Genomic DNA, 14,132 nt, shown 5'->3' on the forward strand with positions numbered 1-14,132 from the left:
AGACCAAGACCTAGAAAAAGCTGATTGTTACAACATGCTCATACAGTACCTGATCCTCTGCAATATGGATCCTGGCACAAGGGGAATCCAATAAAGTATGAAGTGCTTGTAAACAAGATGTAACATGCTCAACAGGCTCCTCAGGTCTTGGGGAACACAGAAACTGTATACTAACACCTGAAAAGAACAATAATTAAAAAGAATGTTCACGTCATCCTAAAATCAAGTTTGCTTTTTTAAAATTTCTCTAAGTATAGGCAGGTTCTTAACAACTTTAGAAAGACACAAGTTCCTCTCAATTATTCTTCCCTCAAAGGAAAAGAGTTTATGTATTAGAAATAGAATTGTTTTTGCTTTCTCTTCTGTATCATGTCTTCCCCAAAACTGGGGGAAAAAAATAATAAACAGTGACAGCAACCAACTTCAGAGTACTAAATGGAAATTCATACTTGGTTCTAAAGATCTGTAAGTCAGACTTATGAATCCTTCAATTGTAAACTGAGTTTTATTTTATTGAACTCTTTTAAAAATGTAAAGATAACTGAGATAAAGTCAAGCCTCAAAAATTATGCAATATTCATATTATACATATGGCAATCTAAATCTGGTTTTAAATATCTGTAATCTCAGAAAACTGTTGGCATTCCTCAGAATAAGTGATCACATCCTCCTCTTAAAACTGTTAAATAGCAACAAAAGGAAACAGTGAGTGCTATTCACTGATGTAAAAGTTACTCCACATGTCTTGTCAAAATATCGGTCTCTACTGAAATGTGTTTTTCTGAGGGTGTGTATTTTAATTAACCTTACAGCTTTTGTGTCTTTGAAGCATAACATTTTGTATCCTCTGAACTATATTACAGTGTAGAACAGTTCCTACTCTGTTTATTCAATTACATGAATAAACTAGATAAACAACTTGTCTATAAAAATCACAGTAACGACACCGACAAATACTCTGTCAAAGCTATAAAGAACACTAGAAGCAGAGAGATAGAGAGGAGGAGACAGAGATATGTTGAAACATTACTGTCCAGACACATGATGCATTTTAAACTTCCTAGATTTCAAGCAAAGTATCTTTTCTTATTCCCATACCATTTCGTACCATAACGTGCTGCTACTGAACTCTAAACTTGTAACTCTTACCCAAAATTAAGTGCATTCGATCTTTGTTTATCTCCAGTAAAGATTTAGTGGTAGGTGGAGTTCCAGGTGTCTGGTTTAACGTAATGGACATGGCACGTTTCTGTGCATTGGGTATGGCTGCAGCAGTCTCTTCTGTTGACTCTGAAGCATTAAATCCTGTGCTGTTTAGCCAAAGTGCCACTGCATGTAGTATGGGAGCCCAGGAGTTTCGGTAATGCAGTCTAGCTGTATCTATTGTTTCTGGAGTGTAAAATGCTCCCCCTGTTAAGATTAACAAAGCAAAGTTCTGAAATTCTCTGCAAATTATAGACAAAAAGCATGTACTCTTAATTTATTATTTTATTTACTTCAGGTGTGTTTGATCATGTACGTATTCAGATGTAATGCAGTGCGGTCCAATTCTCCTTGTGAAGGAACAACATTACTACTTCTCGCAAGAAAGTGCAACGGCCACAATGGAACAGTAAGCAGAATGCAAGAAAAGCAGGCAAAATCAACAGGTTTTGCAGCATTTTTCATATACAACACTTATTCTTAACTCAGTAAAATATTGTAAGACAGCACCCACTCTAATCTCAAGGGCTATGTTTTTCTTATAGTAAACCTTTTCTTGTATTTGATATCAAAGTATTAGAGGTATAAAAGTATTCTTAATTCTACAAAGACATAGCTTTAATGATCTCTGACCCAGATAAAGAACATCTTCATTGCAGATTGGAAGGGGAATCATTGAAGACTGAAGACGCAAACTTCAAACATACATTCCTATTACACATAGACAGAAATCTATCACTTGCATAAAAAACGTGCCTGCCAAGTAACTTATGGAATAATTCTGAAGTCTCAGCTAAGGGTTTCTTTCTGTTTTTCACACCACCACAAGAAGAAATTCCAGTGCTTACCATCTGGTGGAAGCTGGGTAGCAAATTCAGCTGGTAAAGTTAAAAGAGCATAATCTTTCAGTGCAGCTAGCCAGAGACGGCTAAGTGCAGGCAGCTCAGGCTGTACAAGTGTTATCAAACTGTCTGGTGGCAATTCGTCTACGGTACCAAAATCATCCTCATCCTCCTCTGTGCTCTTTGAAACACGCTTTGGTTTGGTCTCTGCTTCTTTCTTGATTTTCATGGCAACCACATACACCTAGAAGAAAAACAGATATGAAAGTACATGCTGCAAGATCCTAAAAAGAAAAAAAAAAAAAGCAGCCTTGCCCAAAGTAACAGAATTCCATACAAGGAAGCCTTACCAGAAAATTAGTGGGAAAAAGAGATTTGCAATACTTAAATTTTACTTAAATATTTTTTCTTTTACTTCTACTAGTATATAACACTTAAGAGGCATAAATGGCACTTTCCTAAAACAATCTGGCTACACACTCTTTTTCTTAAGAAGTGTTAATTACTGCTGATCTACACAGCCATACTGATTTAGTTAGATCAATGCATCCTTATTGCAAAGATTTCTTTGACCTACATTAGATAATTGCCACTTTTTGGGAGCAGATTAGGCAACATGAAGGCATGAAAATGGCTTTAAACGTGTTACATGAATACAAGAACATTATATGTTTGCCTTTGATAGACGCTATGAGAGGATAAAAGGATTTTCAAAAACTTAGATAAATATGGGAATAAGCAGAAATATCAGAAAAATACAGTAAAAATACGCATTTTTAGAAAAGAAATAGGGCAGAACTAAGTGTCATCACACAACAGATGCTCAATATGCTCAATACCAAAGCTGAAAATTACAGTATGGGGTGATTACCATTACACTGCTGAAATGTTAATACTTTCCTTTGTAATTTCAAAAGTAACTTTCACGGAAATTTAATGAAAAAACCCCACAACACAAACCTTTAAGCACTACACTAAGAGAAACAAAAATACCATTTGTGTAGTTATATGTAGAGCTCTATAACGTACAAGTAACATTCCAGGAATCCAGACAACATAAGTAATACTAATTCTGTCTTTTGTAAATACTTGGAGATTTCTGATATTCCAGGTATTTCCTACCAATAGCTACATTAAACCCATCATTTATTACAAACAATTTGACAAACTCATAGTTATTTAACTGCAATATTTTCCCAGAATATATTTTAAGGTTGTTTGGGTTTTTTTGTTTTTGTTTGTTTGGTTTGGGTTTTTTTTTTTTAATTTTAAAAGCAGTAAGATGGGATGGAAAATCAAAATCTGATAGGGTGTGAGTGTATTTAATAGAGAGAAGTGCAGTAAAATCCAGCAAAACAAAGAACAACCAAGCCTCACTGTAAATATGGATCAACAGAATGGCAGAAAGGGACAGAGAAAGATACAGAGATGAAAACATCCCAGGAGTGGTATTGCAATAGGTAAGGAGGAGGGCAGGTGCAAGGCTCACTGCACAGCCAGTGAGGTCTGAGGCTGCTCTTACGCTGCAAAATCTTTTCAGACTTCTAAAGCTTTAATGGTCAGTATTTACCTCAGCCCACGCTTTCAGAACTGCAAGTTTTTCCATAGTAGTCGCACTCTCTCGGTAAAGCTGGCTAGAAGATCCCTTTCCTGCTTGCACTTTATCCAGGGAAGAGACAAGAAGGTTGTGAACTCGACGGAGATCATTCAGGTCACTTACAACCCCACTTCCTATCCAAGCGCTACATACCTAGACAACAAAGTTTAGAATAATTCTAAACTAGCAAGAAAACCAACAACCTTAAAAAAGAAAAATAATAAATAATAATAAAAACCCCCAACACCGAAAACAACCACCACAAAACCACTTAGCAGCTCTCTTCCTGCTTAATATAAAAACATTCTGAGGTTTTCTTTTTTTTTCCTCCCCATCCATGGTAGCAGAATTGCTCAGCTGAGCTGTTACAAAGGCTGCGTTTGCAAAGCATATTACAATGAAATTTAATAGATACATGGAAAATATTTTAAATAGTTTTTTAATCCTCCATAAAGAGGTAATAACAATGTTTTAATTCTGTTCCCAAGTGTCTGGTCAAATCATTCAAGTCATTGCATTCACTGTGAAGAATCACAGCAATCAATACAAGTACATCTTTAAAACCTCACATCTCTCAAATTACATACTAAGGCTCCATACTAATGAGAAGCTTTCAAGATCTAGAAATGTGTGAAATAAAAATCTTTAAACAACTGGGCTCTGACCTGGAACCATCAGGTCTAGATCTAGAACAATCAACAAGAGACATGGTGGACAGACAGTTGGATGTCTCCCCACTTTTCATTTTAATTAAATGGACTGAAAGAGGTACTTAAAATACAAACATCATACAGATCAGCTGCTCCTATCTAATGCTATACATTGGCATTCATCCTCTGAAACATTTTCACGCCCAGGCATAATGCAGGCAAAAAAATAATTCTGGTGCAGCTGCTTTTCTACAATAGAAAAAGGGACAACCTCTTTCAGAAGAGCTGCTTTGATTCTGGTGGTGATTCCACAAAGATGAGGAACAGAAGCAAAAAAACCCACAGAACTCAAAGCAGTTCAGGTTTTACAAAGGTTTTTTTTCATGACATTTTTGTCCTATCTCCAATTTATTCGTTTTGCTTTTAGAGAACCAGTTCCATGAAAGCCTTTGGGGAAGGGCCTTTTATGATCTAGAATGATGGACATACTTAAAATAAACACAAAAAGTATCCCAAAGGTGCACCAGACCAGGCTGCTGAAAATCTGTCACAAATCCTTAATTCATTTACAGTAGGGCTAAGACCAGCTTCGCTCTCGCTGCTGGGCAAGTCAACAGATGTTTCAGTAATGACACAAAACTGTAGCAACACCAAACTCATCCAGTGCAGCTCATCTCCATCCATGTAACTTCTAGAGAGTTAAATTCCCAAACCTCAGCTCCAACCATTTGACCCTGTAAGTGCACACATCCACTTTGAAACTGGTTGAACAGGAAGATGTTGACAAGTTATAAGGAGTGTGCATGTTTTCACACAAATTGCTTCATCTAGCTTTAAATGCACAGAAACATTCTGTAAGGTGAGATGAACATATTCTTTCCTATGTATAGGTACCAAATTATGCCCTATTTGATCTATCCTTACAATTTTTGCTGGAAATGGAGAGTATAACACAACACAAAATCACGGTTCTGCTGGACCAAGATTTACTAAACAAAACTCACATACACCAAGTTATAATTTTAAAACTGATGTTTGTTCCCTAAAAGGACTTCTGCACTTCTGAGGAACAAAATATATTACTAGGCGATTCCAAAGCTGTTGCAAAAACATCACAGCTTAGTAGGTTTACAAAATTTGGCAGCCCTTTGCTGCTACTTCTCTTCTGCATCCTTCTTTGAAAGTGAAGGAAAAACAATTTGGCTTATACTATCTGAACATTTTCCTCTGTACCTGGCAGGCCTTTGCAATTATATCAGATGGTGTATCTTGGGAAAAAGCTGGCCTCAGAGCAGCTCCAACCTGTTGATAGAAAGAAAAATTCCAGAACAACAGTAACACAGCATTCTTCATCTTGCCCTGTTTAAGGCTAAAGCACATATACAGAACAAGCAAGACAAGATTGCCAATTTTGGCATTATAGTTACACCCCAAGCTTATCCTTGAGGTCTAGCAGCCATTTGCAATAGCATTCCTTAAACAAAAAAATTGTAAACCAGTGTTTTCCTGCCTGCCCACTGCCTTTTTAAGCCTCAATTACCTTTGTCAAATATGTGGTATTATATCTTCCTTCTGTTAATGAGTAACTTTTTAATCGTTAAAGTATTATGGGTGCAATTTATGCTAAGGCTCAAGAAGCCAATGACTTTTTGATGTGCAAAGGATGTGAAATGAAATGCTTATAGTTGGATTTGCCTCAAGTTCCCAAAATGACAAAAAAGCCTTTTAGGCAGCTGTTATAAGGCAGCATTTTTCTGAAACAAAAGGAACCAAGTCAAAGAGAGAGAAGCAATGGTTACAGCACTACAGAAGGAAAAAGAAAAAGGCAGGAAGTGAAAAGGATGAAAGCTGCCTTTAAAAAGCACTTGCAAAGATTTAGAAAACACAGTGAAGACAAAAGACATGAAAAAGTTAAGCTATCCAACAACATAAATCAGTAATACCCCAAAATAAATCTTCCAGCTTCCAGCTTCCCATTCCTATACTTTTGTAGTCTTCATTTAAACTGAATTCCCAAGAAAATTAATTCCCAAGAAAACAGATTTATTAGGTTCAATCTGGAACTCGATCAGCATTATTTCCCAATTCCTAACTCTACAAATGAAATGCTACTCTTGCCAAAAGTGAAATGTAACTTGTAATATTTGGCTTTCAAGAATCAATAGCCACTGAGTTTTCACTTTTGTCAGCTACTAAATTGCAATACATAGGAGAGATACAAAATAAATTTAAGAGGTAAATAAAGTGTCTCTTCAGTACATTTTCACACACAAAACTCTCTTCATAGGTCTTTTGAAGTTACAAAATGCTCTCAAAGCTAATACTGTCATATTGGCATAAATATACAATTTCTGAACTTATAAAGGAGGTCTCACATTAGCCTGATACTGCTCCAGTATCACATGGCCTGGAAACTCTGGCTCAGGAACCGATGCAAATTTCTTGATAATATCTTCAAGAGCTTGAAGACCCGCCATTCGTAACTGGTTGCTGTGATCAGTTGCAGCCATGAATGCCATTCGAATAAGGTCAGAGAGATGGAGTACTAAGAAGTCATCTTAGAACAAACCAGAAAGGACTATTTAGTAACTTAACAGATAGCTAACATCACAGCTATTTGTATCAGTTTCCCCTTTGACACGTACAAATTCTACCTATTCTTTTTTAAAGGTCCACATTTAGGGTATGGAAGAAGGCAGAAAAGCATGTAACCTATTTTTCTGTCTTCCCCCAACGCACTTTAAAGTGATACAAGGGCTTTTATTCCTAAGCGAACCTTAAAAATCAAGCACAAGTTTGAAACAAAATGCAATACATGATACAGAAAAATTGCATTTAATAGAGTATGTAAACGTGGCTGAGTAGCTTAGAAGAGATCAGAACACTTAGTAAAGCTAATTTCAGTGAACACCAAAAACCTACAGGAAACCTTCACGGCAGTGCCTGCTCAAGTCCTGTGCTTATAGTGACCTCTGCTGATAAAGCAAAACCTCGTGAAGTTTAAAAACCTAAAGACCGAGTATGCCTCTAGTTCTCCTCCCAAAAGCCACATCCGAGGCCGTAAGCAAGCAGCACACAAGACACAGAAAAGAAAATACATAACTCGGTAACATTTCTGAAAAGATTATTCTTCTCTATTTATTCATTTAATTCCTTTCCTTACTTTCAATTTGAATTTACCAGATGTTGTACAACTAATACAAAAATAAATTATTCGAAAACACAACATCCAGTGTGACTAACAAAAGCCACAAATTACAAACCCCCAAAATACAAAAGCTCTACATATTTTCAAGTCTCAAGGTAAAAAATGAAAAGTTTTAGCTAGAAAATAAACTTTTCGACGCATGTCGGTAATGGATGACTGGAAACGACTTAAAAACTACAAAGACATAAAGTCTGCACTTACTTTTTCAGACCATCACAGATGTTAGTAAAATTTAGATATTTTGGAAGTTGAAGTTGGGGGAGTAGAAGTTTGCTGAGTTTTCCTTTTTACAATCATACCAAAACACATCAAGTTTGCTTTCAATAAATTCAGAGAAATAAATTCTCAGGACTATAACATGCAGTCCTCTGCTGGATCCTATAAGTGGCAGTTATTTCATCATTTCCTCTATAATACAACGCCATCTCAAAATAAACTTTCCCCAAACTCTTCTTAGTCTCCCAATAGTGACCTCAGCCTCAAATCAAGTCAGAAACAAGATTCTCAAAAACCAATGCACGGTGCTAGAACCAAACTGCATCAAAGCAACACAAGCAAAGTCTTGATGAGTCTCCATATCACGACAGACACCCTTAACAACATAGACACTAAAATCCATTACTACCATGCACTCTAGGATGCTCATGATATTCAGCCTACATACAGAAAGTCTTCATGAGTGCTACACGGGTGAAAGCAAACAATCATTATGTACTAACAACCAATACACACAGACAACTCAAGGACAGAAACCCCCCACTAAATGCTAGAAACTTGTTTCTTCACAAAACGACTATGTCATCTCTGAACTCTCAATTTTGATCCTGTAACTCATAAAAGTATCTTCAATGCGTAAACTTTAAAACTAACATTCATCACTCTCATGGATACCAAAAGAATGAACTTCATAAAGCAGCTGGGTCCACGTTTTATTATAACTCTCTCCCACATCCCTCTCTCCTCAACCAATGCCACAGCAATAATCACCTGGCCTTATCTCTTTTATTCTTTCCTAGCATCCCTTTGGTCTAGAGATGCTAAAATAATCTCTGAAGTCCATTTCATCATTATGTTATAACTCAGAAACTGTTCCCAGCCCACCCTTCACCAGCAGTTTACTGCTTCTATTTCAGACTGGAGAAAAGGTTTACAAATCTAAGGGGTGTTTTTCCTCAACAGATCAGTCTGTTGGAAGTTATATTCTCCAGCAAACCTCATTCTTTGTGTTCACGCTACAGTAACTAGAGCAGTTACACAACTACAGTTTTATTGACTTTTGTTGGCTTTTTCTTTCCTCTGGTTTTAACCATTTGAATGAAAGGTAACTGCTCATATTTTTCCTTGGTTGTGTAATGTTAAGCTGTAAAAGAGGTGTCAAAAATTTAATTAAATTAAAAATTAAAAACAAAACTAAAACATGCACATTCTGTAATTACTTTTGGGGTTTTTAAGCCTGGCTGAACGAGCCAGTGCCAGATCGAAGTGTGCCTTGTTCGCATTCTCACACAGCATGATAACTCGACACAGACAGTCTGCTGCAAACACACGAGTTGCCCAACGGGGTGCTACAGAAGGCTTGGATTTGTCCTCTTCACCCAAGGTGGTAAACATGGTATCATCATCCATCTCATCCTTCTTCTCCAATTCCTCATCCTTCCCTCCTCCCAAGGGAGCAGCAGTGCTCATGTCTACAACAGAGAACAATTAAAAAATGTTGAAAGGCACAGGAATATCAGTAAAAGAAATGTTTTTCACCTCTAATCTGGGCTATATTACCCTTTATTTGGTTTAAATGATAAAAAATAAATTCCTCTGACGTTAATTCTCCACAGATACCAACTATAGCTGAATCCCATATCTAAACTTCTCAACCTTGAAAATTAACCTATTAAACTGCCAACGAACAGGTTATGGAAAATACCAGGCTCATAATCGAAGAATCAGCTTAGCTTTGACTATTCAGCTCTCATTTCAAGTAAAAGCTAGAGTGCATGTTAAACTGAAACAAAACTACAAAGCTCCATGCCATGGAACAGATATGCAGCCAAGTAGGCAATTTATGGCACCCACAAATGTGCTTAACATTCAAAAAATTCTTTTCCCTAAATGCGGCTGTGAGACTTCATTTCAGAAAATAAAATTACTTCAGGGATCACATTAAAAAACCCAAAATCCAAACAGAGACAAAAAACAACTCACTAAACATGGATATACACTTCTACTATTCAGAACTAGAACATAAAATGTCAGTAACAAGTTCTAAATCAGCAAAATGCCAAGATACTGACAAAAATTACTCTGGCAATAATTAGAGGAAAGAGAATGAGAAGAAATTATTATAAGCCTAACCCACCCCAACTAAGGCATGCTTTTTAGAAAGTCTAAATTTAAACAGCTGAAGAGCCAACACATTCAATAAAGAAAGAGGCTATGGCAAATCAAACAGTGATGATGCCAATTCACAAGAGTGTTTTGAGAAGGCAACCAGGTCCTTATGTAGCTGATTTGTAAATTTCTGCTTAAAAGGCAAACCAGGTTTTGTTCATATGCCAGTTAGTTGAATCAAAAGGAGTTCAAAATGAAGCTGCTGCCTTAAAAGTACAGCTGACAGAAATTTATTTAAATATGGTTCTCTCAGAGATTATTTCACCTACTAATAAACAGATAAGAGATTGGACAATCATGTTACAATCTTTAAAACCTATCCCACATGAAATAAGAAAAGCGCATGCCGACTTCCAACTTGGTAAATGAAGTCTTTCTCACTGGGCAGATATATGGTAACTACACTCCATAAAAGGAGTCATTGGTAGCATTACGCATCAGTAAATGTAAAGCTGGCAGCTATAAAGAGCTTTAGGATGAACTCACAGTATGCCAATAAACAAGTATAAATGCAAGGGAAATGAGCAGAATCTGCATCACACCATCCTACAAGCTGAAAAACAGAAGTAAGGTCTCAGAGGACAAGATCTGCACAAGCCACCCTGCAAAGCTGAACAACAAGCAAAAGTTTCATCACATCAGTAACTCAAAAATCTCATAAAAGAAGGCTCAGAGTATGTACAACACTCTTCTTTCTGTACCATCCTGATGTTTAAAGGGTGAAAAGACTATATGTCTGCTTTCACCAAGATATTGAAAAGTCAGAGTAATAATCACACTGCTGCTCTGCTGGAAATCCTACTTGAAGGCAGCTAACTTTTTAATCTTAAAAGTGATATTCTAAATCTTCATATAACACTGATGATTTCTTCTTTCTAAGGAAGTTTTAGAGTACTATAATCAAAGTTTGATATACAATAGAAGTTATGTCTTAATTAGAATTAGACAAGCTCCAAACAAATATTGGCAGAAGACGTTAATACTAAGGACGTACTGTTGCTTATGTGAACACCACAGAACTCTTACCGCTGGAAGCTGCAAGGACATCCTTACAAAGCATTAGCCAGTGAGAAAGGTTTTCTACTGCCAGCGATGAAAGCATATGTCCCAGAGTATCGTGTATGTCTGAGCACAACTTCCGATCAGTCTCCCGATCCAACATTCCAAAAAGAACACCTTCGAGGCCTGTCTCTGTTATATTAACCCCCTGATGTCGGGAATGAGCATCTCGTCGAGCACCAGCTCCTGGTGCAAAAGGATTAGTATCTGCAAAATCATAATGAGAAATCTCTTCTGAAATCAGGAGCTCAGTTTTAAAATTAGGAATAACAGACTAGAATTGAACATTGCATATTTGCGTGTGTATAGTTCAGGCCGTGATACACCAAATCGTTACCAATTTCTTCTGAATTAACACTAGAACGATTTTAATGCAGCAATTAATTTATTTCCTGCAAGGCAAATAACACCCCCTAGTACTACTACTCCCTCCCCTCCAATCTCTCTCTCTTCAAGGTATATACACCCCATGAGTTTATAAAAACCCTTAATAGTATTGGACTCTAAAGAATCTTTCCAGAGACAGTCTTAACTGATGTGATTGAGTATCAGTAAGCTCATAATTTTATATTTGTGTGAAGACTGTGCTGACCACCACTGTTGAGCCTCCTGTTTTCAGAACAAAACGGTATGTGCACGAATTGAACCAACCAGCAAAGTCCACAGGCTTTGCAGACATGCTACCAACAGAATACACAACCAGGTATCTCAATCAAACAGCATACAATTAAGTTAATTTTCAAAAGAGCAAGACCTAAAACACCAGAAAAACTGTAAAATGTTTCCACTGAGTTCCCTATTTGATTGCCACTCTTAATGAGACAAAAAAGTTTAAGTCTGAACTTTACAAAAAGTTAAATTCTAAGTGAAATTCAAGACGTAAGCAGTGGTGTGGCCAGAAGTTATTGGAGCTGGAAGGGACAGTTTTAGGGTTTTTTTTCTGTTGTTGGGGGGCAGGGATTGTTGGGGTCTGAAGGCAAACCACACATACACAGCCATATGTGCACTCAACTGTTACAAAAAGGCCACATGAAAGAAATAACTTACTGATGCCACTGTTCTCTTTGTCTCCAGCATTTCTCGCTAAGCTCATGGCATATTCACATACTTCTGCTGCTTCCCTCTGAGCAAGTTGTCGTAAACATGCAACTGCAGCCCGGCGAAGCAGCAAGTGGGAGCTGCACAAATGAACCTAAAAATCAGTACCATGACAGGTGAGTGAGCTGCTGCACCCCCGTATCAATAAATCAGCGCTGCTAAGGATTAACAGCATTCTACTTTTCAATTATATGCCCATGTGTGTGAGATGCTGTGTACCAAGCTCTTTACAAGATCTTGAAAGTTCACAAGTAAGCACTTTTTTATAATGTATAAATATAAAATAAAGCTGACATATACAGAGCTGACAGTTGTTATCTGGTTAAAGAGATAAGAGCTTAAATATTGGAACTACTGTGCCAGTGTGATTTAGAGTAATTATACTTCCCAATCTGTTACACTCTTCAGTACTACTCAACCTTATACTCTGCCATAGCTGTAAATCTCATTCTTTCAAACAAAAAGCCATCATCAGTTGCAACACACATCACAGCTATCATAAAAACTTTTATTTCCAACTTGGAACAGAATTTATAGAGTAAGTTTTTATAACTGCCTCTCAATAAGACAGCTTCAGATTTCTTTGCTAACCAACACTGGCTTTGAATTCCTTTTGAAACACCTCAAGTACAAGCAAATATTTTTCTTATAGAAGAATTGTGCATGGTCCCTATTTTCCTGAGAGGAAGTAACTGCACAGAGAACTCTATGTTTTTCCATATTGGAAGAGATGAAGAGTGCTCTTTAAGAAACTCCGATTCTTTATTTACCCTGGGGAATTTGTTTTTAATAAACCAAATACACATTTGCTTTCTCGGTATTAGGTTATTATGTGGATGGAAATTGCTTTTCTAAATGAAAGGTTTGTATAGTTTATAAAGCATTTTAACAGTAGATCTTTATTCCACGTATAAATATACAAGATTTTAGTCCTGAAAAAACAAGCGGACTTTAAAAGAACCTCTAAATATCACACTGAGGTTGTTCTAATGGAACTAAAACACAGAACATTTGCAGGATTTAATTAATGGAAAGAGTATTCCCTGTTCTAAGTACAAAACCAACAACTAGTGGTTATGAAGCCAATGTAGGAAGAAGAAATGAAACTACATTGTGCAAACTGTGTGGTTTAATTTTGATACCTGGCATTAATTCCACTCCAAAGTGAGTTAGAAAGCAATAGAGTTTGCTAATGGGGCAGGTAAGGCAGACCTTGCCTACATACCTATGCATTTGCAGCATAAAGAAACACAGAAGACAATTCAGAGGAAACCTTGTTAAACTAAGTATGACTTGGAAGTAAGGAATATGAGAAAAGGCAAGGAAAATAGTTTTTGTTTAGCAGAGGACCGTAAAGGTACAGGAAAGAGGCAGCAGAAAACCCTGGGAAAAGTTTTCAAAACCACGCTAGTCACTCCCGCAAGGACTTCCTTGTCTGTACTATTATCCACTGGTACTTACAGAGTAAACGGCTGCAGGGATTGTTCGTCATGTTGCACACAGTATTCATACAGAAGGGCCTATCGACTTTTGAGTACGTTACACCCTTTTAATGCAAAATTTTGTGAGACAGCTCTGGGAACACACTGCACTCCCAGGACTGCTGCAGGGGTCAGTGTGAGGGGGGGAAGCACGTGACAATGACAAGGGGACGCCCTAAGAGAAGTCTGGATGGCAGACTAAGAAAAAGGTCCAGTGTTGATGTAAACGGGATCGCACTCCTTCAGGTAACACAGAACCACCAATTCCACAAAGAATGACAGAAAGAACTTTGAAAAACATCCAACAGACATTAGGCAGAAGCTTTTCAAATTTCTCAGTATTGGACTGCTGAACCATTACTGGTTAAAAAACAGTAATGGTAAAAATAGAGAAAAAACAAACAAAAACCCACCAAAATGCACACCCACACACAACACCTTTCCTCTTATAGTCATATTTGGCATGTTTGGGTTCTAGCCTCTGCCTCACTTCCAGGCTTAAGCCAGGATTTGCTGACAGGACACTAATGGAGGGAAAAAGCAATGCTAACAGCAGCAGCACAAGAATTTGAATGTCAGCATCTACTATGCTGACAGTGGTAAAATAAA

The 14,132-nt window shown here is 37.1% G+C and overlaps 1 protein-coding gene across 6 annotated transcripts in view; it reads right to left on the reverse strand.

The window, feature by feature from the left end:
• Positions 1-14,132, reverse strand: part of HEATR5B (HEAT repeat containing 5B) — a 59,271-nt gene that overhangs the window by 18,100 nt on the left and 27,039 nt on the right. For all 6 annotated transcript variants that reach the window (XM_055726149.1, XM_055726150.1, XM_055726151.1 and 3 more), the window contains 9 exons: positions 11,992-12,136; positions 10,912-11,151; positions 8,937-9,188; positions 6,668-6,849; positions 5,526-5,594; positions 3,616-3,795; positions 2,052-2,289; positions 1,150-1,410; positions 50-177 (listed from right to left, as the gene is read on the reverse strand). In XM_055726149.1, the coding sequence (XP_055582124.1) occupies positions 50-177; positions 1,150-1,410; positions 2,052-2,289; positions 3,616-3,795; positions 5,526-5,594; positions 6,668-6,849; positions 8,937-9,188; positions 10,912-11,151; positions 11,992-12,136 (1,695 nt within the window). The remainder of the gene's footprint in view (positions 1-49; positions 178-1,149; positions 1,411-2,051; positions 2,290-3,615; positions 3,796-5,525; positions 5,595-6,667; positions 6,850-8,936; positions 9,189-10,911; positions 11,152-11,991; positions 12,137-14,132) is intronic.

The sequence above is a fragment of the Falco cherrug genome, chromosome 13 (genome assembly GCF_023634085.1).
Source record: "Falco cherrug isolate bFalChe1 chromosome 13, bFalChe1.pri, whole genome shotgun sequence".
NCBI lineage: Eukaryota > Metazoa > Chordata > Aves > Falconiformes > Falconidae > Falco > Falco cherrug.